At 42.5% G+C, this 27,520-nt stretch overlaps 4 protein-coding genes and 1 long non-coding RNA gene across 5 annotated transcripts; 4 read left to right on the top strand and 1 right to left on the bottom strand.

Annotated features, from left to right (window-relative positions):
- The first annotated feature begins 782 nt into the window (after positions 1-782).
- On the top strand, positions 783-10,560 carry LOC111073929 (lipase 3). Its single transcript, XM_022366497.2, has 5 exons — positions 783-1,766; positions 7,466-7,643; positions 7,760-8,121; positions 8,209-8,367; positions 9,555-10,560. Exons 1-5 carry the CDS (start codon positions 1,530-1,532, stop codon positions 10,200-10,202), a joined length of 1,584 nt encoding a protein of 527 aa, XP_022222189.1. The 5' UTR covers positions 783-1,529; the 3' UTR covers positions 10,203-10,560.
- A 351-nt stretch (positions 10,561-10,911) lies between these two features.
- Positions 10,912-17,850, bottom strand: LOC111073912. Its single transcript, XR_002607760.2, has 3 exons — positions 17,737-17,850; positions 17,558-17,668; positions 10,912-11,112 (listed from the first exon to the last, which is right to left on the bottom strand). It is a non-coding gene; the product is annotated as an uncharacterized LOC111073912 (long non-coding RNA).
- Positions 17,851-17,913: 63 nt separating this feature from the next.
- LOC111073911 (mucin-5AC) lies at positions 17,914-19,953 on the top strand. Its single transcript, XM_022366472.2, has 2 exons — positions 17,914-18,944; positions 19,027-19,953. The coding sequence occupies exons 1-2, from the start codon at positions 18,167-18,169 to the stop codon at positions 19,581-19,583; spliced, it is 1,335 nt and encodes a 444-aa protein (XP_022222164.1). The 5' UTR covers positions 17,914-18,166; the 3' UTR covers positions 19,584-19,953.
- A 3,044-nt stretch (positions 19,954-22,997) lies between these two features.
- Positions 22,998-23,378, top strand: LOC111073954 (zinc finger SWIM domain-containing protein 6-like). The gene has a single exon (XM_022366521.2). It carries the CDS (start codon positions 23,005-23,007, stop codon positions 23,230-23,232), a length of 228 nt encoding a protein of 75 aa, XP_022222213.1. The 5' UTR covers positions 22,998-23,004; the 3' UTR covers positions 23,233-23,378.
- Positions 23,379-24,419: 1,041 nt separating this feature from the next.
- Positions 24,420-24,809, top strand: LOC111073938 (glycine-rich cell wall structural protein 2-like). Its single transcript, XM_022366506.2, has one exon. The coding sequence runs from the start codon at positions 24,445-24,447 to the stop codon at positions 24,685-24,687; it is 243 nt and encodes an 80-aa protein (XP_022222198.1). The 5' UTR covers positions 24,420-24,444; the 3' UTR covers positions 24,688-24,809.
- Positions 24,810-27,520: the final 2,711 nt, after the last annotated feature.

Here is a 27,520-nt window from a genome sequence, read left to right as displayed (position 1 = left end):
GCTGAACCGAACCCAAAACGACCCGAGTGCCAAACCGATCGAGCCGCTAACGTTTAGCCCAATCCCACCTAGCTCTTTTTTGATCGAAACGAAACGAAAGACTTAAGCAAGAAACTAGTTGGGCACGCGCCAGCAACTGTGCACATAGTTGTAGGAGGGGAGGAGGTGAGGTGGTAAGGAGGGGACTAGGGGAGGAGTAGTGCTCATCAGCTGCAGCCGGGTAATCGAGATAGGTGGGAAACGGGACTACTTAAGATAGAGCTTCGACTAAAAATATTTGTTATCGGAAACTGAAATTTCGAAAAGTATACATCATTAATTCTTTATAAGATATGTACCTACTTTTTGGAAAGAGTTTGGATTCAATATGGCACATGTGTTGATGTGCGTAAAGGGCAGACGAAAGCAATTTCTAGCCCGTTGTCTGCATTATTGAACCATGTCGAATGTGTGTGTCCAACTGTCTCTATCGAGCTTAATATTTTTCTACTTACCTTCCTAGTTGCATGAACTTACACGTACTACGGGTATACATATCAACATGTAACACTTTTGAATGATTTACCTTCCATTCATATGGAATTTACCTTCCACAGGTAAATGCAATCCACAGCCGGTGGTGCGGCTCAAACAAGTTCGCTGGCATGCAAGGTGGGTTAAAGAGAGAGGTGGAGCATCGAAAAGCAACAGCAGCGACAAATTCAGTTGATTCCAGCAGCGTGCGAGCCGAATGAGCAACATTTGCAGCGTTGGGTATTTTACAAAATGGAAAAGACGATGTGGGCAGTGGGAGAGAGACTTGGCATGGCAAATGCAAGCCAGTGATCGTCGTGAACGCACCTATACGCGCTCGTAGTACTTTTTTGTTGAGACCATAACCTGCGCTCGTGCCATCCGCGTATCGTGTGAAGACGCATGAATATACATGCATATACCATCAGCTGAAGGTTCTACATACTCGTACTTTGTGGTGTGCCAAATGGGACTGGGAGCTTTGGAAGTGAAATTAAAAACCCAAACCGAAACAGTATTCAGTTCCTCCAGAGCAAATTAACCAGAAAGTGTAGTTTAAGCAAGTGCAAGTTTTGCGGAGAGTACACACTCCCGATTGGCAGGCAAAGCTCCATTCGACTGATAAATAAATCTCCATAAGACAATAAATATTGAGACCCGGCTGAATACCCTCCGGAATACACAATAATCAGCTGCGAATACTGTGCTGAAGTGCGAAATTGGCCCAGATTGGATTAACCAAAAGGATACATAGACAACCCGAGTGGCCAGACACAAACACGTAACAGCTAGCAAGTCGATCTGTGACGAAAGCGGGAGAGAGCTAGAGCTAGAGCTAGAGATAGAGATAGTCGCGACGTAACCGTTACGCTTGGGTGCAAGCCCCGGTGCTTGCTGCATTGGCTAATTTGCCCCATTTCGAGTGTCTGAGCGCGAGTGTCAGTTGTGAGTGCGAGAGCATTGTGACTTCGATTTGCGAGTGCCACTGGACCCCTAACTCCCACCCCCCCTCTGCAATGCGGGCAAGCGACTTTGCTTGCGGCCGCCTGCTGGTGGCCTTGCTCTTGCATTGCCTGGTGGCCCTGCAGGTCTGCGGTAGGGCCGGTGCCTTCACCCTCCTCTCGCCCTTCAGCTATAGCTCGCTGAGCTTCAAGAACCTCCTGAACTCGGTGCTTCTTTCGAGCAACGCAAACCTGGCCGGTGGGGGCAGGAACCTCAAGTCCGACGTGCTCGAGGACGCATCCCTCATAACGGTAAGTTAGCGGGAACAATTTCCATTCCGTAGGCCTCTCCGGTTGGCTTCCATCACCCACCTCCTCTCTGCCATTGACATTTGTTTTTGGTCTCGTTTTCTTTGTTATTGTTTTTTTTTCGCGGCATTTAACGGTTTGCTTCTTTTATTTTTTTGGGCTGGACAATTTTTGTATGTCAAATAAATTTACACTGCCGAGTCGAAAGAAAGTTCCCGTTCTCCGGGTTCGCTGCCTCTCACACTCACATGAAGCGGGGAGAACTATTTACAGTTTAATTCGGTCTGGTAAGGGCGGGGGGCCATGGCCACCTTATAACGGTGGGCTCACATGATCCGCTGCAGTTCCCGTGCACCAAGAGAAAGGTAGAGAGTGCTCTTGGCGTAATTACTTTAAAGATTGACCTAGCGTAGTACGTAGCTTACGGAATCGTTACAATTTGTAGATAATTAATATGATATAATAGTTGGATGTACGTACATTGATAGTTGGTGAAGTTCGGACTAAGATAAAAGACTTTTCGTCTGAAAGTAATCTATTTTATGATTAAATTTCCCTCAACTTGTACTCTAAACTAATTCACAACTCAAATATAAGCACTATATTTCGTCACGTAGGAGAATTGTTACAAAATAGAAGTGTAACCTCCACGTTCATTGAATGCTAGTGATCTTAGATTCAATAAGCAACTGGTGGCCGCACTGACCTTGAGCTCATTTACCCCATTCACGTGCTCCACAATTGGATTACATTTTCATTCAGTTATCGTTCACATTAAATTTCACATTATGGCAGGCCAGCAGCAATTTTCTTGGAGGCTACCCAGCATTTCCCAAGGTTAACCAAGCTGATGTCCAGTGAGGACAGAAATCATTTGAGTAACTCTCACAGCTGCGAATGCGATAACCGTGTCTGTAGGGTGGGGTCAACAAACAGATAGGCGAAAATGAGCAGAGCCAATAAACCAAGGCCCCGGCAAAGATGCTCGTATTACTTATTGACAAGTGTCTACACTCTGCACGAGTGTGTGCAGAGAAATGATAACGTAACGATTTTATCGAATCTACGTGATTCGTTGTTGTTATGCAGACCCAAAACTATTGTCACCGAACTGTCAGTACGCCCAGTACGTACTTTAGATATGGCCAAGTGGATCTTATGCAAAGTCATTGCTGGGCTTACAAACGCGTCCACAGGCGCGTGTCTGCACTGTAATCACTGTAATGTCGGAGTTTGAATAAAGCACCAGGGCTCCTTGGCAATTTCTGCACGTTGCCAGTTGCATAATCGGCGGGCGAGGGAGATGGCCAGGTTCACATTGTGTACGTATGGTGGGAGACACCTTTCATGGAGCACAATAACAAATTGAAATTGTCAACGCTACACAATCATCAGTCCGCAATTAGGCTAACCTGTCCACGTCCACGTCCAGGCGCAGGTCCACGTCCACGCGTATGCCACTTGACTGACTTTGAAATATGGGTTAGCAGTCTCCGGCGCTGGCTTCTGCTGCCGCACACCCTCAGATGTCGCCGAATAAAGACTCTGGGACTGGCCATAATAAGGAAATAGTTTTGTCATTTGGCTCGGCATGGATCTGGGTTTTCCTCCTTTGTTTTGGCAAAAGAAAACATTTTCGTTTTTGCCTTAATTTGAATTTAAAGATTTCCGCGTTGTTTTCCTTTTTGGCCCGACACGCCAAGGTTTTTCAAATTGATGTCGTTTAACCTGATTGCAAAACGAAAGTGTTGTAACGCTGATCGAAAATGTATTGGAAAATATTTCAAAGTGTTGAATCATATACACATGTAGAAAAAGATCTCCATGCCCGACCGAATTCTTAAAATAGTTTACATATTTGTGTGCCATATGAGGTTAAACGTTCTAACGAGAATGTAACAAACCCTTCTTTAGGGGGCCTTTACATCCAGCAGCAATGTTGCGGGCACAAACAGAAACAGAAACATAAATGAGACAGTGGGTTAATGATTTGGTGATATATTCGATAGTACAGAAAGGGAGCCAAGTTCAAACTAAAGATATCAATTAAGACGCTTTAAATGATTGGAAAAGTGTATCGACTGTTAATCCTAATCAATCAGTTATTAGAATGCGCATAAAAGCCATTAGTGATCCAAAAGGTTTGCATATATTATAAGGCAGTGCTCCAAATGATCAGCAGCTCGAAAGAAAAGTTCAAATGTGATTAACCTCCTAGTATATAATACGATGTCATCAAAATGATGTCAGTCGGCACAATGAAGCGGACAACGAGCGGCCAACGCCAATCATAAATAAATCTATACTATTAAGACAAGAGAGCCAGAGGTACATAAAAGATCCAGCAAAAGACTTGACACCAAATTGGTGGGGAAACTGGTTAGACATCGAGTCGTTTCGAGCTCAGTCTTATAATGACAGTGTTAAAAGACTGGCAGAGAGAAGTCAATATCAAGGTCAGTTACAAAATGAGCGATGTGCACAAGTGGAGATGGACTCTGAAGTCCATCCGTCCAACGAAAACAAAAGTGGTTTCGGGCTTTGGTCTGGTCTCCTCCGGAATCGAAAGCGCTGACAAGCGCCCTCAAGTTCGACGAGCAAAAGTGTTTTATGCAAATGAATCAAAGGCACGTCTTACAGCCACTAAACATAACCGGCAGACGTTGACACTAAAAATTTGCATTGATATTTCAAACGAAAAATACACAGCGAAAAAAAAAGCATTGAAGTAAATCCACACCCAACGGACCTGTAACACTCCGCATACAGCAAGTTTCGGCTAAGTGAAACCTTGTTTAAGTATAGCAGTGAAGTAGCAGTCTATTGGTAACTTGAACAAGTGGAGATAAAGTCTCAGATTGCAAATTGGGGGAAAGATGAGCTCCAAAGAGTGTTTCGAGTGTTGAGAACAGAGTATAAATTGTTTAATTGCACTTGTCAAAAGATTTAACAACAGATTCTGGTATCCAAATATGTAAATACATATGTATGCACATAGGTGTGCACACTAATGATCTGGATCAGGCAGTAGGGAAGCTGGCTTCGGTACGCCAAAGGCTATAGATCCACGTAAGACTACCAATAAATTAAAGCTAGTTGATAGAGTTTAATAAAGTTACCTGTGAGTTCATAAATCTATTAGATATTCACTAGCAAATGGGATTAAAAATAGAAGTACTCCAACTATGGCTTATATACGTAGAAGTAAATGGGAAGTTAACATATAGGCGATGATCACTGTGGATGCACACGCACGCTCCCTTGCCAATTAGCGTGGATACAAACCATCGGCAGCCAAACACAAATTTAGTAGGTCATGATGAGCATTATGGTAATCGAGATCCGAGTCGGTGCTGTGCTACTGGTGTATGGTGTATGGTGTAGGTGCTAATGAAGTTTCTGTGGCTGTGAGCCAAACGAAAAAGTTCAGTTAGTGAAACAGTAAGCACACATCGCACAAAAAACATATTGCGGTCAGACAGAAAATGAGAAACGAGACCGAAAATCAACTGACAGCCACAATTCATTTTTATTTTCACATTGGTCCAAGTCGCAGACCGCAGGGTCCGACATTTACCTATCTCTCTATTTCTCTGAGGCTTGGAATTTAATTATGGTTTTCCAACTTTTGCGAGCCCGTTTTTACCTCGCAATTTGCTTGATTTATTTACGAGTACTGTGTGTTTGCCTTGTTGCCTTATGTTTCAATTGGCGTTAAAACAAACATTTCAGTATTTGAGCAGTGACGGTGAGTTTTTTGTCGTCTTCTTTTTTTTTTATCAATGTGTTGACAAATGAATTAACTACGATTCTATATGAGTGGATATAAATCATATAGGTAATTTTGATTTTAGGCGAATTGTTAATCATCAAACAATCGATACTAATACTGTTTTCTCTGTAACCTATTTCTAGGACAAAGTTATGCATCTGCCTATGTACATGTATGTCTGTATGTATGTGTATGTACGCCACCGTAGAGCCTTAAGTACAGTTTAACTCGACTTTATAGCCATGGCCACATCTAGGCCACAATCAATTTTATTTCAGCTAATTGCAGTGCTAAAATATATACATATAAAGAAAGCTGTAACTTTAATTGTTTATGTAAAACCATAAGTGTATTCCCTGACAAGAGATAAAAACATTGCTTAATTTATTATTACCGCAGAGGTTTCCAAACATTTGGCGGTTTCCCAATACTGACAGCCCGGAGAGACCCCTGATGGCGGCACTCTGTTGCACTTTTCGCCTCTGTGCAACGCTTCTCCGGCTCTTGGGCCAATATTTGCCAGATGAGGCGCAAAGTGTGTCAAGCCAAGAAAAACAAAACCTCACCAGGCCAGAGCGATAGCAACGACAACCTCAACAGCTGTTGCAATTTTTCGCGGCTTGTCCAAGCTGCTTTCTGCGGCTGCTTCTTCGCACCTCGTTCGCGCGTTCATTCTTTTTAAGCCACTATTCAAACAAAGAAATTATATAAGACAAGAGCCAAGGAAACTGCCGAAAAAGAAACAAAATTTATGCCTAAACATTTGCCAAAATCCACTCGAACCAAAACAAAACCGAAAGAGTAGGAAAAGTATTTCACTGGCTTACTTTGGGTACCACTTCCTCATGTTGTCCAACCAGCCGGCAAGTCAGTTGGCCAATTGCAATGTTGATACGAGTATTATTTTGTTGTTGTTGCTTCTGCTGCTACTGGTGCTGGTCATTCGCTGCCAAGGTTAATTAAAATTCCAGCCAGCTCCCAGAGAGTCTCATTTCAGTATCTTTTCATTCATTTGTTTTTTTCTTTTCAATTTTGTGTAATCGCGTGTTTATAGCTTAATTTCAACAATTGTATTATAAGTTTTTTATTCGGCCACCTACTACCCGCGCCACTTACATAAGTAAACTCCCAAAGAGCCGAACTTATCAAAAATATCACGGATTTCTCAAATATATCTATAAATCTCCACGAGCAGGAAGAAAAATATGTTGTCATAGAGTGCGTATGCGTGATACGTGACTAGGCTGAGCTATGGAGCGGTACTTATAGAGTGACCCGAGGATGGACAGCTCGTGGCTAGTGTGACTGCGTCACATCAGATTCGATTCCCTTAGAGAATCCCCCATGAGCATCGTGCTTTATAGAGCTAGAGCTTTGTTTTATGCGGTGTCAATAAAGAAATTCTATATGGCTCTGACGACTGCTCCGTCATACGCCGACAATTAAAATAGTTGTGGATATATGTATCTACGGAATTTAGCCAGGGGAACGGCACTGCAAAATTCCTTGAAAGCAAGTTACCAAGAAATTTCCATAGACTCTACACTGCGGAGCTACCTAGTGGTTCCTCCACAGCCCGTCTGCACCTTGCCAGCCTTTCAATCTACCCAGTCTTTCTGCAGTCATGCCAACTCCTAGCTGGGACTTTATTAACTTGTTGATGCCGCAAATTAAAATTCATTAGCTGAAAATGACTGTGGTTAAGGCCAGACGAATAGCACGCTGGTGATGACGATGATGCTGGTGCTGGTGCTGGGGCCTGGGGGTTGAACCTCTCCACCAAACTATGCAAATGGAAGCTGCAAAAAAGAGAAAGAGGGACACGAGCGGAAAGGGCAGGTGTAAAAACCTGGTCAGAGGCAACTCAATTTCACACTTCCATGATTTGCACTTCTAACACCTTTCCTTCCCGTTTTTTCTCTCCGGTCAGCCCAAATTAATACGCAAATATGGCTATCCATCGGAGACACACACCGTGGTAACCAAGGATGGCTATATCCTGGAAATGCACCGCATTCCAAAGAAAGGCGCCCAGCCAGTGCTGCTGATGCACGGCATACTAGACACTTCGGCTACGTGGGTTCTCATGGGCCCCAAATCGGGATTGGGTGAGTGAAGCATTATGAGGGGATCTGCCCTCAAGACCCTTATGCTCTTTTCATCCCATATAGATACGGCAGCATCCACACAGAACTAATGGTTTCAAACCCTTTATCCTATCCAGGTTACATGCTCTCCGACCTGGGCTACGACGTCTGGATGGGCAACTCACGGGGCAACCGGTACTCGAAGAACCACACCAGTCTTAATAGCGACTACCAGGAGTTCTGGGACTTCACCTTCCACGAGATGGGAAAGTACGATCTCCCGGCGAACATCGACTACATACTGAGCAAGACGGGCTACGAGCAGCTGCACTACGTCGGGCATTCCCAGGGCACGGCCATCTTCTGGGTGCTCTGCTCGGAGCAGCCCTCGTACACTCAGAAAATTACCTCGATGCACGCGCTAGCCCCCATTGCCTACATCCACGACATGAAGAGTCCCCTCTTCCGGACCCTGGTTCTCTTTCTCGACTTTCTAACAGTAAGTGCCAATCGCTCGCCGGTTCGTTCGATAGCTCCATCTTCCATTTCCCATTTTATTCGCTCTTACTCTTTTGTTTTCGGTCAGGCCGCCACACGAATGCTGCGCATAACGGAATTCATGCCCAACACAAAATTCCTAGTGGACCACAGTCAGGTTGTTTGCCACGACAATGCCATGACGCAGGACGTCTGCTCCAATATCCTATTTCTGGTGGCCGGCTACAACTCAGAGCAGCTTAACAAAGTGAGTGCCGGGACGGCGATGGAGGGATTCGGGAATCGGGTTTCCGGCTGTGTGTCGGAAACATTTTCGCGGGACTCCCCATGCGGTAATGAGGGGCATCGGTTTTGGTCCCGGAATCGACGTCCGCTGGCATTCCGGGAGATTGTCTTCATTAAGTTGGCACTTAATTAACCGCCTCAGTTAGATTGTCGGTCGATTTTGATAGTTCGTGTGTGCTTCGGTGTGGGTGGTCCTACATTGCTTTTCAGCATTTTTAGTGAAGAATCTGGACGGGTTTTCAGCAAACGTCTCATTCGAGGGTAAACAGAAAATGGGTGTTATTAGAGCTTAGCACAAGAATATAAAGTCATTTCCTAATATTCAATTTCAATCCACAATCCTATTTCTTGCTTTTGTTTAAAACTGCGACACTATTTTTAGTTCTACATATCTATTTATTTGAAGATATATTAGCCTTATTTGCTTGATTCAGTCAAGGCTCATTGGTCTCTGTTATCAGTAAAATAATTTTTTTTATTTTATTTACATTTCATTCAAACCAAAGTCATAATAGACAAAAACAACTATTCTCGCATGCAATTAGGCACAGGTCGCGCCTAGTACATATGTATGTATGTACGTGCCACTATCTTAATTCCCCATGCAGCCCCGATGTTTGCATTAAATATATCTCACTCCCTGGCAAAACTTGCCCGTTAATCGACCGCAAGTTAAACGCCCGCAGATTGCAAATTATGGCCCACAGAGGCTGAAATGGGGCTGAAATTGAACATCATTCGAGCATTATGTGGGGGAGAATATGGGTGGGTTTCCCTGACCCGGGATCTGCCATTGAAGGGGTGTCATTATCTATTATGTCAGTGCCCGCCCAGAGGGTTGGGCTCCTCTTGTTGTTTTCGCTGGCGTTGCTGGCAATTGGCATAATTAACCGGCACTCTGGAAGCGAAGCTGGAGACCCGACAACAAGCGACAATGCATGCAAATTAGGCGCGATTCTCTGGCCCAACATGAACCGAAAACATATCCCATCGCAACCGCCCATATTGCCATGGCTAACATGGACTAGGCCGTGTAGCATTGTGTTTTGGACAGGTGTGTGGGGTCGATTCTAAACGTTGAATGGGGTTGGACACTGTTTTGTGGAATTTCAAACTGCATCGCTCTACTCTCTCCCTCTATTCCTGCAGACCATGCTACCCGTGATGCTGAGCCACACGCCCTCGGGAGCCTCTATCAAGCAGCTGGAGCACTTTGGCCAACTGATGAAGTCCGGGCACTTCCGCAAGTTCGACCGTGGCTACCTGAGAAACCAGTTAGAGTACAACCGGGTCACGCCGCCGGACTATGACCTGTCGAGGGTTAAGGTTCCAGTGGCCCTCTACTATTCGGTGAACGATCTACTGGTGTCCACCACAGGGGTGGACCGCCTGGCCAGGGAGCTGCCCAACGTGATCGACAAGTACCTGGTGCCCATGGAGCGCTTTAACCATCTGGACTTTTTGTGGGCCATCGACGTTAAGCCGTTGGTCTACAATCGCCTAGTAAGGAACATCCGGCGCGTGGAGAATCACAAGGCAAAGCTGACGGCCAATCTGGCCAGCTTTTTGGCCATGCAGCTGCAACGGCATCAACTGCAGAACCAAATTCAAATCCAGATGTCGCAGCTTCCACCCAACGTTCACCTCCCCCACGGCCTTGGCATGGAACTGATCGCGAGTGTAACAGACCCCGCACCGACGACAGCAGCCACAGCCACAGCCACAACTACCCCGGTCACGACCACATCCGTGGAGGACGTGCTGGAGGTCAGCACCACATCGGAACTGTACGCGTGAGTTTGACGGCAAGCAGCAGCATTCTCTCTCGCTCCAATTTCATATGACTGTGATGACATTTTAACAATTTACGCTCCAATCGCACCTTCTCTGTCCACGACCGCATGGACCCCAATCCATCCACTCAGGCACGCCCAGCCTAGGCGCTACTTCATTCCCAATCACCCAATGAACGGAACCTGAATCCCCATGTACCGACTCGAATGCTGTAAATTTGTATCCACATTTTTGGTCCAGATTAATTTACATCACGATTGTGCATCCCATTTTCTTTGCTACCCTTAATACTTTAATTTATGTGTACAAATTTATGAGCAAGTCGAAACGTATGTTTATGCTAAATAATAAAAAATATTTTAAGAGAACTGGAGAATTTTTTAAGAAAATCGGATTAAATCGGATTATTGTGGAAATACTCGGGGCACTTTAGAGCTAGCTGTTCCTCCCGCTTGACCGGGCTTTGATTCGCTGTATCACATTAAATGATCTCAAAATAATATACCCTTCCTCTTCGAAAACAATTATGCCAATATACCTTTTCGTAATGGCATTAATATTAATAATGTACATATATGCATGATTAGCTCTTTTAGTTTAGTTATTTATGACTTGATCAGACCCCGGTTCGGTAATACATTTCGCGCGATATGCGGCAGTGTCACTTGATGGTGCGTCAATATCCAAAGAAACAAAATATTTATAGGACAGGTTTTATTTAATGATAAGGCATATTAAGGATGGCATATTATAGCATTTAAACCGCATTTGAAATATGAATCTTGTTATCTTCGATTGAACCTGTGGTGTACATTTAACATAATTTTTGTATAGGTGATTTGGGCGTTAGTAGACACAAAGGAAAGAATTTGAACGTCCAAACGTCCATCGAGCATATTAGACTCCTCTTTTCCTGGAAAGAAACCAATTTTTCTGAGTTCTTTAATATCGAAAATTACCTCTGAAAAAACATACAAAATAAAAAAATAAAAAGAAACCTTAACTATAAAAAAACGATAATTCATTAAATAGCGCCGTCTATACGAAAATTTCTTTTTTTCCTTTTTCCCTTTGCATACATATGGTAATAAAATAAACAGCACCATTATTCTAAAGAGAAAATAAACTGGAATATACAAATCTAGTATCTACAGCGAAACTTTAACCTGTTAAAAAAATTACATTTGGTTTTTATTTGCTATCGAAATGTATAATATTTGTGATATGTATATCAGAAATATGATAAAGTCGGCAACAGTCACAAATTTAATTTTAACGGAAAGTTTTTTACACTTTTCAGTTGAACAACAAAAAAGTGATGCACACTTTTAAGCTGCAAAATAAAAATGTCAAAATGTAATGTGGTTGTGTACATGTATAAAATACTGCAGTATTTCAAATGTAGATCTTGGATGCATGCACATATATGTACATATGAGACGGAACACGATTAAAAAATACTACTTAATACTTAAATAAACTAACAGTCAGCTAAACAGTTTCATACATGTGCTCTCCTTTTATGTTCACAGTGAGAAGGCATTTCCGTAAGTATTCAAACTATTTCCAGGACGATCGAAAGCGAACCAAGCTTTAACATTACATTCTACTCTTCGCTTCATACGAGGTAAGGTGTATCTTTAACTTAGTGGAAACGTAGTTATATATTTATTGTCTTCGTAAATTAAAATCATATGTTTATTAAGGGACCAAAAGAGTTCTCTAGAGATGTTGAGAACTTCTTACCGCACAGAAGCGCATAAATTTCCGAGACACACACTATTGATCATCATGAAAATTATCTCAGTCCTTAGATATCTGAACGATATGCACCTTTCTTCAATGGACAGGGTATGTAAACTTTGGCGTACCGAAGTTAATGCTTTTCAGTACTCTGCTACCAAAAATTTGTCTTGACCATTCTAGCTATACTCAGTCAGGCAATACATTTTTTTAAGGCAGACCTGGATAAAACCACAATGAATTCATTGGACTCTAGTGGCCTCGGATGGTGAATGGGGGGAGAATGGAAGAAAAGTTGTAGCAAACAGCGAAAACGCTTAATTTCAACTTAAAACGCAACTCCTTTCGATGGGAAGCGAGGCAAATTGTATCCGCAGTAGGAGGTGGGAAAGGGCGGAGCTGATGCTGCAGGAGCCAGAGGCAAGGTGCAGGATCCGGCGCCTTCCCCGTCGCGAAGCCTTCAGAACCGCATTTGTGCATTTCCAGCGAAAAGTTTGAGCCGCGTGCCCAACGAATTGCCTTTATTTGTCGTTGGTTGGCGTCTTGCGACTGGTGACAGAAGCAATGAAGCGGGAAGGGAAGAGCAGATTCCAGCTCCGCGGAGGACCAACTGTAAGCAAACTTTCAGCTCTTACTGTTGCTGAATAAACAACCAAACACAAACAGGAAGCAATGGCTGTTTGGGAGGCGGGAATGACAGCAGCAATAGCAATGCCTGCATAAAAGTTTCGACTTTCAGGTGATATTACCTCTGGGCTGACTCTGCTCCCTGCTTTTTTGTATCTGAAAACGGCTTCTGTGAACCAAAATTGTTCCCACTCTTCAATCGAAATTGAACCGTTAGATTACTTATTTTTTATCCCCTGACTGAACAGTAGAGAATCGATTGGAAAATCATTAACTCTAGTAGATATATTAAGACACAATTTAAAGACCTTTCCACCGGCATCTTCCATGTATATGGAAGGTTGTCCTCACTCGCTTATCCTTGTCACCGATGCCAGAAGCATCAGCACGAACGGGGAAAAACAAAACAGGCAACCGCAGTTGCAGGCGCACAACTGACACAAATTCAACTTTAATTAAAGTTCCACCATATAGAACTTGGGAGTTTGGGTAGCTGGGACTTCTTGCATCCAACTAAGCTACGAAGCGCACATGTTTGCACTTTGCTTTTAACTAACTTTGACAGTCTCTCCCTCTCGCTCTTTTGTTCACCATCTGTTAGCTGCCGTAATACCCAGTAATCTTAAAGGAAAAGGATCGTCAAGTTTTTCATAACTAGAGGCTATTATTTCCAAATAAATGTACACGAAACAATACACAACAAAGGTCTCTCGAGAATAGAGTAGTGCCGGTCATTGCGAATGTCAATCTAATAGGAAAATAAGCTCATCCAAGCATTTGTGGTCCTCCACTTTACAACCAGCTATCTCCATTGTTGATTTCAATCGTATTTGCAGTTCGGCTTTCAAACCGCTTGTCGGCAAGTCCCGCTCAGCCAATTTTCTGTTATTGTTGTTATTGTTATTGATGTCTCAGTTTCAGGTTGTTGTACTTTTCTTGATGCGCAGCAAATAGCATCTGATTTCTGTTGCTCGAATCAGAACTTTCGGATGAGCGGAATATTCCATTTTTGGCTCGTACTCAAATGCGAGACGAAGGAACGATGCGGATGCAAATGCTCGATGTGTGCGTTTTCAACCATTTACGAACCGACGCGCTTGTTTTCGGGATTTCCTAATGGGCCCCTTGCATCTAGCTGTCATTTTTCCCTCTAATACACACAGAAATTTATTGATGAATGTTGGCATGTAAAGATTTCACAGTCACAAAACACGCAATACATACAAACAAATAGACCAAAGCATACTTGGTTATGTTTAGTTTTTTATATAGGATAATAGTTCATATAAAAATACTAAAATCCCGATTAAAAAATGATTGGTGTTGGTAGGAAAAATACCCATACCTTCCAAACATACGATAAAACATAAATTAAATTAGAGCTTATAAGTAACAGGTATCTAAAAGTCGAGTATCTTGACAAAGTATTTGTTACATTATTTTTGCTGCTGTTCATTTGCCTTGCAAGGGAGAACAAGTGACTTCGAATTTTCAGTGTACCGCCCACTAAGGCAATCTCTCTCCCCCTGACTGTCTCTACATATATTTTCCTCTGTATTCCCTGTGTAAACAAGACATTTACTACAACAAAATAATTAGAGTCAATTAGTGGCTCCTGCCTCAGCATCTACTATTAGGTCCCACTCTCCCTCCTTTTCCTGCTGCTCATAGCTCTTTGGTAGTTTTTGTCGTGTCCTCTAGTTGCTGTTGATTTAGTTTTGGCTTATAATGATATTGTAGGGCTCCTTCAGAGGCTGTCATTAGCGCCAGGGATGCACACACAAACACTCACACACACAAACACACACACACACACTCGAGTAGCAACATATCATAATTTATTAAATCAACTTATTCTTGTTGCAGAGAGAAACTTTTGCTCAGCGAGCTACCGCTTACATCCCTTTAATGTGAACCACTTTTAATGAAATTCAAATGGACACACATCTCTTAAAAATGAATAGCTATATGAGCAGGTTAAAGATGTACCTCCCATTCTGGTTAAATATACATATTTACCACTCCATAAGGTGGCGAACTAGATCGTCCGCCTTCTGTCAGGGAAATTTACATGGTATTCAAATGGGAGAAGCTTAAATAAATATACAGCCGACATTAAAATTTCCTACAATAAAGTGAAGCCTTTCAAATAAGGATTAATAAATATACAGCCACAAATACATACAGTGTACAGATGGAAGGCACTCGCCAATCCCCGATATTTATGCGTTGTGATTCGATAATTGAATCCCCAGCACCGGGAAAAGACAATGCAATTTTTTCCGCAATTTCCCATTTGTAAAATAATTATTTTTTAATACAATTACAATGCTTGTCTCGTTTTCTCCACTTCGAGTTGCTGACTTCTATTGTTTCTTTTTAAACAATGGCAAAATAAACTCTTGGCCGCAGCTGAAATTATAAAATAAACAGAGTTGCAGAGTTTCAAGTTCCTTACAAACCATTGTGAGATCTGAAGAGCCATTGAAAGTTACTCGACGACTTCGGGAGCTGCCATCATGCAAGATAACAAGTTCTGAAGAGCTTATAGACTACGAAGTTTAAAAATGTTGAACTTCATAATGCATGTACGCACAAGTTACATAAATTTGCAATTCTTAACTTCAGTTCGATATGCCATCATCTCATTGATTGATTTTCCTCTCCCATCAATCGAATTTCTCATTTCCATTCGAAGTAATTTAGAAATAAACATTATCATCAGGAGCCATTGAAAGAGGCATAATCGTTAAGCAACAAAGTGCCTCGCCCCCTGCACAATTTGCAACTGGCGCCACTTCAAAGCCCCGGGGCAGCTGTATACTGGAAATTACATCTGTTGGAAACAAAATTTGCATTCGAAATGTTATCCTAATGGTTCCCAAAGCATTAGGACTTGAGCCCACAGTTTCCCCATTCGGATCAGGAAGGAAGCTCATTTTATTCTGCATTTAAATTATATTTCTCGTTAGTAAATTGAAATGCGGCCAGCATTGATTTTACTTTAATAATATTTTCACGATATTTCCGTGATAATATTTCTCATGGAATACCAAAGAATACCAAGGGTTAATACTTTGTTTACAATCGAACTAGTAGCCAGCGCTGTCTGTCTATTCAATTTTCCAGTCATCTCACCACATCCTTCATCCGCTGAGAAGATCTGCATAAATATTCCAACAAAGTGCTAAAAGTTTTTTTGGCGGGTAAGGGACAGTCTCCTCCGTCATCAGTTGGGCAAACTAATTTGCTTGCCAAAAAGTCTCTTCCGAGAGCTTTTTATAAGTCATATTTATGTAGGCCGCCTGCCAAGTGCCCTTTGTGTCCGGCCCCTGACGGCAGGAGCACAATCTAAGTGAGTGCCATCGCCACTTCCTTTCCATCCCTATGAACTTTCTCATCTTCGAGCTATGCTCTTGTCTTAATGATGTTATTGAAGTTTACTAAAGGTGTTCTCTGGGTATCCCACGAGCTCGAGGTTGCCCTGACAATCGGCAAAGTAGGACAAAAACCGTTCATTAAATAAATCATATTGCATTGACCACGCCTACGACTCTGGTTAGGGTCGTTTACTGATTTCCCAGCCAAATACTTTCCGCTGAGCTCGGCAAACCCCGCAGCTCAAATGTATCTCAATAGCTCCCAGTTCATTGTTATTGCTACTCGTAGTTCTACCCATAGTTATCGTTTTGTTGGTTGGCCATGTCCACAAGTCGTTTCTGTCGAGTTGACACAAAAATATCTTTACGGCTATCTTTCTGTTGTTGTTCAAGTTTGCCACGGGCTGAGGCTTTTGTGGTCAGTTTTCTAGTTCGATAAGAGCTAATTATGAAAGTTCTTCCTGGCAATGGGATGTGGAATGGCTTTTGGTCGAAACTGTTATGAATCAATTGGCGAGGTCAAAGTTTCGGAGGAGAGTCATTTAGTTTATAGTTCTCCGGTCAACGCAACGAAAAGATAAGATGAACTTATGGAAACAGATTACAATTCTCAATGAAATGTTACAGGAAAACGCATCATTAGATACAGTGAATTTTCTGATTGAGTATAGTGGTTGAAGGGGTTGTCTGTGGCAACCAAATTTTTGAAGATACGAGGAAGCACAGTATGTTAGGGAATAACTATATCCACAAGATTCCCGAATCTGGATCAGATCGGATCATAATTATAGCCAGAATGAAGAAATTAATTTTCAATTTCTTCCCCAACTCCTCCAGCAAGAGAACCGCTACTCATTCTCTTTCTCGCTCGCACACTCAGCCGCGTTCAGTGCGCGAATGCCCGCTAGCGGAGAAGATGAAGAATCTAAATGGTACATGTATAATCTACATGTTAGCAAAAAAAATCTAAAATTTTTAAATTCTACATAAATCATAAGCTCAAAAATAATTATACTAACTGATTACGGGTATAAAAGTAGAGTTGCGTCCCCAGAAGCGACTCACACGTTCCTTCTCGTTTTGAGTTACTTTTTGGTTTGTATACGATTATAGAACATACACACGGTACTTAAAGAGCACAGGGCTATATTAAATTGCTCTACAGTTCTTCTACAGGAAGAGATTTAAGCACGTAGCAGTATTGATACTGATAGAATATAGTTCTAATAGGAAAAAATGATACACAGAGTGCAGGAATATATTGTTTAAGTTACATAAAACACAAGAAAGAATTTGAGTAGCGGGTAGTATAGTGTCACAGCATGTATGGCACGACTGCCAAGGTCTGGACTGGTTAAATACCTCATTATTGCCTCCTATTTTCCATTCAATTATTGCTAGGCTCATTTCAAAGCGATCGTTCAACCCATAATCAGGGCAAGAAAACGTCCGCAATCAGAATTGTCGTTCAAAGAGGATTTGTGGTTGATTCTGATAGAACATTTTTACCACCATAGAGACACTCTAATAGCGTTTTGACAAAAAAAAATAGTTGGATAACCGCGAATTATGAGAGGCCGCCGAGTTGTAACGAATTAATTGGCATACCAGAAAGCCGGTTTGGCGCTCTGTGAAATACAGAAATGGCACTGTCGAAGACAACGATCAATACTCGGATCAGGGGTGAGCACAGGTGAGCGCGCTGAAAGTGAAATTGAACTGGAGAGGGGGAAGTGCCATTTAAAAGATGTTTCTGGGCCAAGTGCGCCAAGCCTTACCTCACTCACCTGCACTCCACGTCAAGTTCGGGCCGCGTCAAAACAGCCGCCGCCGCGGATGAAAAACAGTTGGCAACGCAGCTGAGAAACTAAGTGCTCAGAGCGAAGACATGGCCGTACTGGGCCGGGAACAGTTTTCAAATGGGTGCTTTTGCTCGCCGCCTTATAAGCTGCGGCCGAAGCTGCAAGCGGTTTAGTTCCTCACCGCAAACAACACTAGTCACAACAGCGTGGAGCGGAAGCCAATGGCCCCAAGTGAACCAGTTCCGAGATAGAGATATTTAGAGAGACAAAGAGAGAGCTTTTGAGACAGGAGCAAGTTTTGGCAAAGCGACAAAGTGAACGTATCGACGAGTTCATAGACGCGATTCATTGCCAGCCAACAGTCGCCTCGCCTCGCCTCGCATTCCGGACGTTCAGCATTTCGATCGAATTGAAAATGTCGCGCATGCCGCTGGTTGCCATACTGCTGCTGATAGCGGCCGCGCAGGCAGCCCCAGCACGAGAGTCCCCATCTGATAGAGCAGTAACGACAACTGTTCCTCCATCCAAAGAAGAGGATGAGTCATCCTCGCTTACACCCGTTGAGTCAGGGACTTTTACGATTGATTTTGACGTAGACCTCATTCTAACCACCGATTCGCGGGGAGAGATATTCTCGGAGGCCACCGACAGTCCGTTTGGAACTACGGAGGAACCCTTGCCAGAGTCCGTTGTCCTTCAATTGGAGTTAGAACGAGCCCAGACCGCCCAGTCAGAGATGCCGGACTCGCAGACAACAGAAATTAGTGAGACAACAACGGAAAAGCCAAGGATCACAGAAACCAAGACGCCGACTAATAAGACCACATTAGGGACCCCGCCCAATACAACAACCACAGAGCCGTCCAAGGGCAAGAACCTTCATAGCTTCTTCCAAGACAAGCTATCAACAATCGGAACCGCAAATTTGGTGGACGAGATCGTAGCCCTCAAAAGCGAAGAAGATCATTTCGAAGCCATGGGAGCTACAATGTTGCCACTCACACAACTGTTTGGAGGTGAAGGACAGTTGGTGGCGACGCCCAGAACACTTCCAGAAGTGGAAGAGTCCCGGACTGAGGCTGGTCTCGTTTGGTTGGCCAACACCGAAGCATTTGCCATCGAGCTAACCACACTGGTTCCAGTACAAGAAGACAAGGAATACAGCACAGCGGCCACGACAGAGGAGACAACAGGTAACTGATGTGTTCCCAATGAGAGCATTTCATATGATTAAACAACTAAAGTAACTTATTTATCTTCCCTGCCTGACAACAGAACTGAGTTCCGAGCCGCATTCAACAATTACCCAGTCCCAGGTCGAAACCACTACTGAGACTATCGAAACCACTACGAATGCTCCTCGAACTACCACAAGCCCTGCACCTGTACTCCTAACCACCAAACACGCAATACTTCTAGGTGCTCAGCCAGATACTACTGCACCAAATGTCTTGGAGACCACCACCAGCTTCCCGACTACCACTCGTGCCCCAGAGACAACCATCCCGACCACAAACGTTCCGAGCATTAGCAGCGCCGAAACAACCACGCGAGCTCCAGAGACTACTATTCCGCCCACACAAGTTCCGAGATCCAGTGTACATACAACCACCACCACCCGAATTCCCATAACGAAGAGCGCTCCAACCACAGCTACATTCGCTCCAAGAACAACCGTCATCCGCGACACAACAACCCCCAATGCTGTTTCTCCAACTCCTGAGCCGCGTCCCATTCAGACGCGTGCCCCTCGAGTCGAGCGCATCTTCAACTCCGACGGCGTGGAGGTGCTCTACGGGTACTCTTCGGTGGTGCGGACGAATCGATCTTGAAGCTCTAAAACCAAAAATGTGGCCTTGTCAAGGCCAGCTTGCCATAACGGGGAGGAGAAGAATGAGCGATTGATACCCAGTTGCTTTTAGACATATTTCATATTCTAAACGAGTTAAATATTCAAACATTTAAATATCACCCACTTGACCGAAGCACAGTGTGATAAACCAAAAACTAAACGAACCGAAATGAAATGAAGCATAATACAGATACAACAAAAACTGGCATTGAGGAATGCAAATACGGATACAAAATATTGTGCAAAATTGTGTACGGTCTGCTAAATGGGAAAAAGAGAAATGCTGGAGATAAACGATTTTACAAATTATAAATAAAACATGAATAGCAATATTCCATTTGAGTTTGCGTTGGATATTCAACAAAGACAAAACTTAGTTTGCGTTTTACACATTGTTGATCCACAAATCAACTTTAGCTTTGTATCCCCATATGACATAATATTGAATCAACGAAATCTATTTGGGCCTCGATGCACTACACTGAGAGTATGTAGATGACATGGATTCGGGGCTAGCACAGCACACAAAAAAGAGTTGTACCATAAACCCTAAACTTTAAACTTTGGTTGTTGGCAATTGTGAAGAAAGGTGTCTGAAGAGTTATTTAAGAACAGTTCAGATCAGTTTCTCTTATACGCTTTGCACTCTTCGATCGCAATCTATTGTATATGAATCATTTTGTAGATCGTGAAGGCAGCGCACCCAAGAAACCTAAAAACAACACAGAGAGCAAACGGCAACCCACCATCACAATGCTGCCCACCTGCGTTCGGAAACCGGCAATCGTCTCAAAAGCTGTCGTCATACATTTTTGTGGTTTTATGTTCCGGCATGGTCGGCTGGACCTACGGGCGGGCGAACACGTGGACCAGCTAAGCAGACTGGTCTGTGCCATTCGGTCGGATTGAGTCTTGTCCGGCGGCAATCGCTTTACTGATTATTCATATACCGATTCGCCGAATTATTAAACTGTGTAGGGCTCTTGGGGATTTAGCAATGACTCTCACGTTCGCTGTGGCCTATGGGCTCTACGCTGCTCTCGTTCAAATTTAAAAGCAATCGACAATAAAATAAACACATCGCGCTAATTTCCATTTGAACTTGAGCAGGCGTTAAACTGCATGTTGAATGCGGGCAGCCTACGAGTATACACATGTATGCACATACATACATACATATCTATCGAATGAATGCGGATTGAAGGTTTTGGCAAGTCTGGTTTTTTTTTTTGGCTTAGCCAGTTGCCTGGAACTTGGGACTGTGCATTGGAGTGTATAATACTTGCCGATTAGTCAGTGTTAGAGAGCTTAATCATAAAAGCCTCTTGATGGATAGGGATGTACATACGTATCTATATACATATGTACATTCATTTGTTACATTTTTACATACATATTGAAAATGGGAAAAATCATTTCGAAATGTAGAAAAAAAAAACTTTCACCTTTTTTGTTCAAAACGAGAAGGAACGTGTGAGTCGCTTCTGGGGACGCGACTCTACTTATACCCGTACTCAGTCAGCATATACTTTTTTCAGCATATGATTTTTTAGAATTTAAAAAAAAATTTACATATTAAATTTTTTTGCTACATCTGTTATCTACATCGACATCTACAATGTATATTATACATATAGATTATACATGTACCATTTAGATTTTACATCTCCTCCGCTAGGGGTTGCTCGCCCACTGAACGCGGCAGAGTGTGCGAGCGAGAAAGAGAATGAGTAGTGGGTCTCTGGCTGAAGTAGGCGGGAGAACCAACAGAAAATTAATTTCTTCATTTTGGCTATAATTATGATCCGATCTAATTCAGATTCGGCAATCTGGTAGATATGGTCATTCTCTACGATACTGCGTTTTTAGTTTTAGCGTATCTTTAAAATTGTGGTGCCACAGATTTTCGTCCTTTGTGGGGGCGGAAGGGGGCGGGGCGAAATTTTGAAATACACTTGTAGCAGTGTGATATCACATGAGTCTGGAAACAAAATTTGGTTCCTCTAGTTTCTATAGTCTCTGAGATCTAGGCGCTCAACAAGACGGACAGACAGACACGGCTATATCGACTCGGCTATTGATGCTGATCAATAGGAAACGTTTCCTTCTCTGCGTTACACACATCCACTTTTACCACAAATCTAATATACCCCTTAAGTACGGGTATAAAAATCATTTCAAAATTCAGAAAAAAAAAACTTTCAGCTTTTTAGTTCAAATTAACCATTGATAAATTAAAAATTAAATTTGCACTTATGGACATCCGGATAACTAAGAGACATACAGTTACTATTTTTATGCTAATAATTTAAATAATATAATAATATAATATAATATATATATATAAAGACATCTTATACACATATGAATAGTTCGACAAAAGTAAACTTTGGCTGCCGCAAAGCATACTTTAGAGAATACAAATTTCAAGGAAGCCCAAAACTATGCCCTGAAACGATATAAATATAAAATAAATATCTTCAGGCAGAAGAGAATGTCTTGTTGATCTGGCTTTAACTATTAAATTTTAACGTACGATTTATATATATTGGCATACAATTTTATAAATAAATAATAAATAAAAATCGTTTTCACATCTTCTGTCGTCATCTTCTGTATAGTTCGATATAATCCAAAATATTCAGCTGACTGAATAGAAAATTTCTTTAAGTCTTTCCTGAAAGACTAATGTACATATGTATGTATGAGCACATGTACAGTTGTGTTCTGGTAGTCCCACACACCTTGTCAGTCCCAAGGGAGGGCCGGGGCCCGCCACGAGGGCCGGGGGGGGCCAGGGGGGGGGGGGGGGGGGGCGGGGGGGGGGGTCGGGGGGCGCGATGGCAAGACCAGGCCCTTGTTACGCCGTCGTGGGTGGGGTATGGGGCGTTGGGCGGGTACAGGGGCAGGAAACGCGTGGGGGGGCCTGCTGGTGTTGGGGCGGTTGGCACGTCCACCCCGCGGGCGGCTGTGGGGCCCGCCTTGCTGTACTTTCTAGCCTGGGGGTTGGGTTGGCGGGGGGGCGCCTAGGCGGGGGAGCCCCGGGGGGGGGGCGGGGGGGCGTGGCGGGGGCGGGGGGGGGGGGCCGGGGGGGGGGGGGCGTCCGCCGGGTGGCGGGGCGGGGGGGGGCGCCGGGGCGGGGGGGGGGGCCTGCCCTGTACATATGTATGTTTCCAAGCCGCACACCAGCTCTTACGTTTGTATGGCTAATATATGTGCTAAACGGAACCACTCACACATAGACTATAACCTGGAATTCATTAATGAATTAATTAGTTTGAAATAAACAAAGTTAATCAAATTATCTAGAAAACTAGTCTAGCCAAGCCTTTGGCGGATGCCGGCATTACCTGGTATATAAGGGACTGCGTTTCTCCCAGTGAGCATTGTCAGCTCCAACGATGAAGTTCTTAGCTCTGTTCGCTTTCCTGCTCCTCGCTTTTATCGCCGTCCAGGCTACCCCTGGTCATGGTGGTGGTCCTAGTGCAGGTGCTGGGGGTGGTGGTGCCTCAGCCACTGCCAATGCTAATGCTCAGGCTGTGAGCTCAGGAAATGGAGCCGCTTCTGCCACTGCCAACGCTGCTGCCACTTCCCAGGGCGGTGCCGATGGCAGTAAAAGACGCGGTTAAATTGAGAGCTTTCAAGGATCGACATGGAACAGACCTGGATACGAAGCTACTGCAAAAAGTGGGCGCGTTCCGGGACGGGCCTCCACTGGTAAAGCATTATCGAAATACGAGTAACATTTGAATAAAAAATATTTTTTGCGAATCTAAATTTTTAATTTTCTTTTGGGTTATGTTTTAACGTCTATTGATTTTGAATAACTAAATGATTTGTATGTAGAATAAATAGGTTCTATTTGGACCTACTAAAATTCGGCAAAGGTACGACAACAAAATTTTAAGCTCTATCGACTTTCTTCTATCCGGTAGCCAGTAGTCAGCAAACCAGTTTTTATACCCGTACTCAATAACTTAAGGGGTATATGTGATTTGTGGCAAAAGTCAATGTGTGTAACGCAGAAAAGGAAACGTTTCCGACCCCATAGAGAATATATATTCTTGATCAGCACCAATAGTCGAGTTGGATATAGATATGTATGTCTGTCCGTCTTGCTTGTTGCGAGAGACATGTTGAGAATGGATATATCTATCAGATTGCTGAATCTGTTCCAGATAGGACTATTATAGCCATAATGAATGATTAGTTTTCAGTTTCAGCATCCCACCCCCTTCCAGAACAGCAGCGCTATTAATTATCTCTTTCGCTCGCACACATTGCCCCCCATGTGCGCCCTCAAGCAGAGGAGAGCTAAAGCTAAATGGTAGATGTAGTATCTATATTGAAGATGTAGATAACAATGTAGTAAAAAAATCTGAAATATTTTTAAATTCCGCATAAATCATAAGTTCAAATATTTATACGACTGAGTACGGGTATAAATGTCGAGTCCACAGAAGACCGTCGCAACGTTCCTTCTCGTTTTATGTTTGGGAACTATTGGAAAATTGTATATTCATAATATATATAGCAGAAGAAAAGCATTTCAGGCATTATAATATCACTATGGATTTTGTATTTTAGATTCAGAAAGTCAGCTGTCAATCAGCATTTGCATTAATTTATTTCTCTTTTAGTATGTGTAATATTCACACACAAACAATTTCTCCTATATATCTAACTAATATGCTAAATGGAACATGTCCATCTAAATTATCAGGCAATAAGCGTTATAAAAAGCGAAGTTAATAAAAAACAGGTCTTTATTAATTCATACGGATGCAGGAATTGTATAAAAGTGGCCGAGAATCTCTCAGAAATCATTGCAATCTCCAACGATGAAGTTCTTTGCTCTGTGCGCTTTCCTGCTCCTCGCTCTGGTTGCCGTTCACGCAGCCCCTGGCCGTGGTGACGGATTTGGACAAGGTGGATATGGCGGCGCTGGCGGTGGTATTGCCTCGGCTAATGCCAATGCCATTGCCAATGCCAATGCTCAAGGCCCTGGAGGAGCTTCTGCCGTAGCCAATGCCAACGCTTTTGCTAAAGCCCAAGGTGGTGGCGGCGGCAGACACCACGGTTGATTTGATTTTAGACATCCATTGGTGTACCTGGAACAAACCTGGATACGAAGCAAACTCAAAAAGTCATCATTATCGAAAAATATTTGAATAAAAGGTGTTATTTTCGGAAACGAAATTCTGCATATTACATCTGTTTTTACCCATCAATTCATGACGACATTGTTATAGCAGATTTCGCCTAAAAATATGCTAACTCCTGGATGTGTGCCATCCAGTAGTCCACATTTGTAGTCTCTGCAAAAAACCTGTTTTTGGGCTATTCAATTTATGACTTTGATTTGATCAACTAGTTTAGTTATCAACTAGTTAGTCAAGCGAAACACAAACCCCATCTTCTAAAACGTAGCAAAGGAGTTTTGTTTTGTTTGACTGAGATAACGTATTATGGAGTGTAAAACAAGTTATCTGGAAGCAACAGTTTTAGGGGAAATTTCAATTGTATCTGTATTCATATACTAATGCAAGTTTTAATCACAATAGTCAATACGAGAGACTCACATGAAATGCTTCTGGATTAAAAATCATGAAAAACATGGAGTTTCTATTGTCGTCAGCCGACGAGAGCTGAGAGGGAGGCTCGTCTACATGGAAAAATAGATCGTCACCGCACTGAATGTCTCGTTGTCTGCACATGCACAGTGACCTGTCCTCAACATATTGCAAACTACACTAGACTATTTTAACGGGCCATCTCGGTTCCGCCTTTTTAATACTTCTCTTACTTTAATAAATCAAACCCCGCTATCCAGCCTGTGTGAAAATAAAGCATATACTTTTCCGTTCGTTCACCCACCTGTCCGTCCCGTCTGATGCCTGTATCTACTGAAATGACGGAGCATCATAAATATGAAAATACAACTTGACTCAAAGCAAAATAACTTGAGCTGTTGTTTTTCTCAGTGTACCTGCGTCAGAAGAGCCCGGTCAAATTCAAATCTCCCCAAACCCAATAAACACCAAAAGAGAAATGGAATAAAAATACATATTTACGATATAGATAACTTAGAAATTAGTAATTCAAATTTGTACCGGTTGAAAAAACAACAAATTAATTAACTCTACACTGAAAGAGCTAATACTAATCTAGATTTGATAAAATAAATCCTTTTTATATTTTAAAATTATTATATCTACATATGTTTAACTGAATATAAATCGGGCAATGCTGCAAATTGCAACGTAAAATTTTTTTTACTCTTTTAGTTGCAATGCTCAACATTTTTTATGGAAAATGATATTTCTTTTTATTTTTTATTTTTTTTAACCACTTAAAATGTGTATTGGTTTTTTTACCATCTTCTTAGCCTTCGCAATGAAGTTTTTTATTTGTATCTTAATATCGCACATGTTTTTAACTCTATACAAATATATACACAAACTACTACATAAGCAGTTTGATCAATCCCACCCAATTTTACTAAATACAGAGCAAACCAAAACAGCACTTATACTTATACTACATACCTTGATGTTAATGTTCCATATTAAATAATTCCGTTTTGTTTTCTTGAATGGAAATCGCTGACATGTGAACGTTTACACTATTCACAGTCAGAAACAATGAACATTTTGCCAAACTTAAATATCTGACTTTAAAGAGTTACCAAAAAGCCATGGAATAATTATAAAACTAGATGGAACGTGTGAGTCGCTTCTGGGGACGCGACTCTACTTATACCCGTACTCAGTCAGCATATACTTTTTTCAGCATATGATTTTTTAGAATTTTAGAATTTTTAAAAAAAATTTACATATTACATTTTTTTGCTACATCTGCTATCTACATCGACATCTACAATGTATATTATACATATAGATTATACATGTACCATTTAGATTCTACATCTCCTCCGCTAGGGGTTGCTCGCGCACTGAACGCGCAGAGTGTGCGAGCGAGAAAGAGAATGAGTAGTGGGTCTCTGGCTGAAGTAGTCGGGGGCACCAACAGAAAATTAATTTCTTCATTCTGGCTATAATTATGATCCGATCTGATTCAGATTCGGCAGTCTGTTAGATATGGTCATTCTCTACGATACTGTGTTCTTAGTTTAATCGTATCTTTTAAAATGTGTCTGCCACAGATTTTCGTCCTTTCTGGGAGCGGAAGGGGGCGGGGCGAAATTTTGAAATACACTTGTAGCAGTGTTATATCACATGAGCCTGGAAACCAAATTTGGTTGCCCTAGCTTTTATAGTCTCTGAGATCTAGGCGCTCAACAAGACGGACAGACAGACACGGCTATATCGACTCGGCTATTGATGCTGATCAAGAATATATATACTTAATGGGGTCGGAAACGTTTCCTTCTCTGCGTTACACACATCCACTTTTACCACAAATCTAATATACCTCTTAACTCTTTTTTGAGTACGGTATAATTATGTAAATATTTCGAAAGACCTCTGCCAAAAAATCCTCATTTCCGCCCAATGTGCACTGGTAGAGAATTGGGAAAAGCCACATTTCGAAAACGAAATTTCGTCCATCTTTCGATTCCTCCTAATTGAAAGTATGCGCCCGTGTACAAAAAAACTCTCAGGGTATTTTTTTCAGTTTTTTTAAATATTTTTATTTTTTTTATAAATATTAAAAAACTAAAGCACTAGGAAAATTCTGATCGTCTTCATTGATTACTTGCCAGCAGCGTTAGCAACGGCATTAGCGTTGGCGCTGGCGCTGCCGCCACCGCGAGAATTGGAACTGGCATTGGCATTAGCGTTGGCGTTGGCATTGCCTCCTCCAAATCCACTTCCCTGGGCATTGGCGTTGGCATTGGCGTTGGCATTGGCGCTGGCATCGGCATTACCGCCAAATCCTCCTGGACCGCCGAAG

This window comes from Drosophila obscura, unplaced genomic scaffold (genome assembly GCF_018151105.1).
Source record: "Drosophila obscura isolate BZ-5 IFL unplaced genomic scaffold, ASM1815110v1 contig_9, whole genome shotgun sequence".
NCBI lineage: Eukaryota > Metazoa > Arthropoda > Insecta > Diptera > Drosophilidae > Drosophila > Drosophila obscura.
Note: the sequence above shows the minus strand (reverse complement) of the source record. Positions and strands in the feature narration are given on the sequence as shown.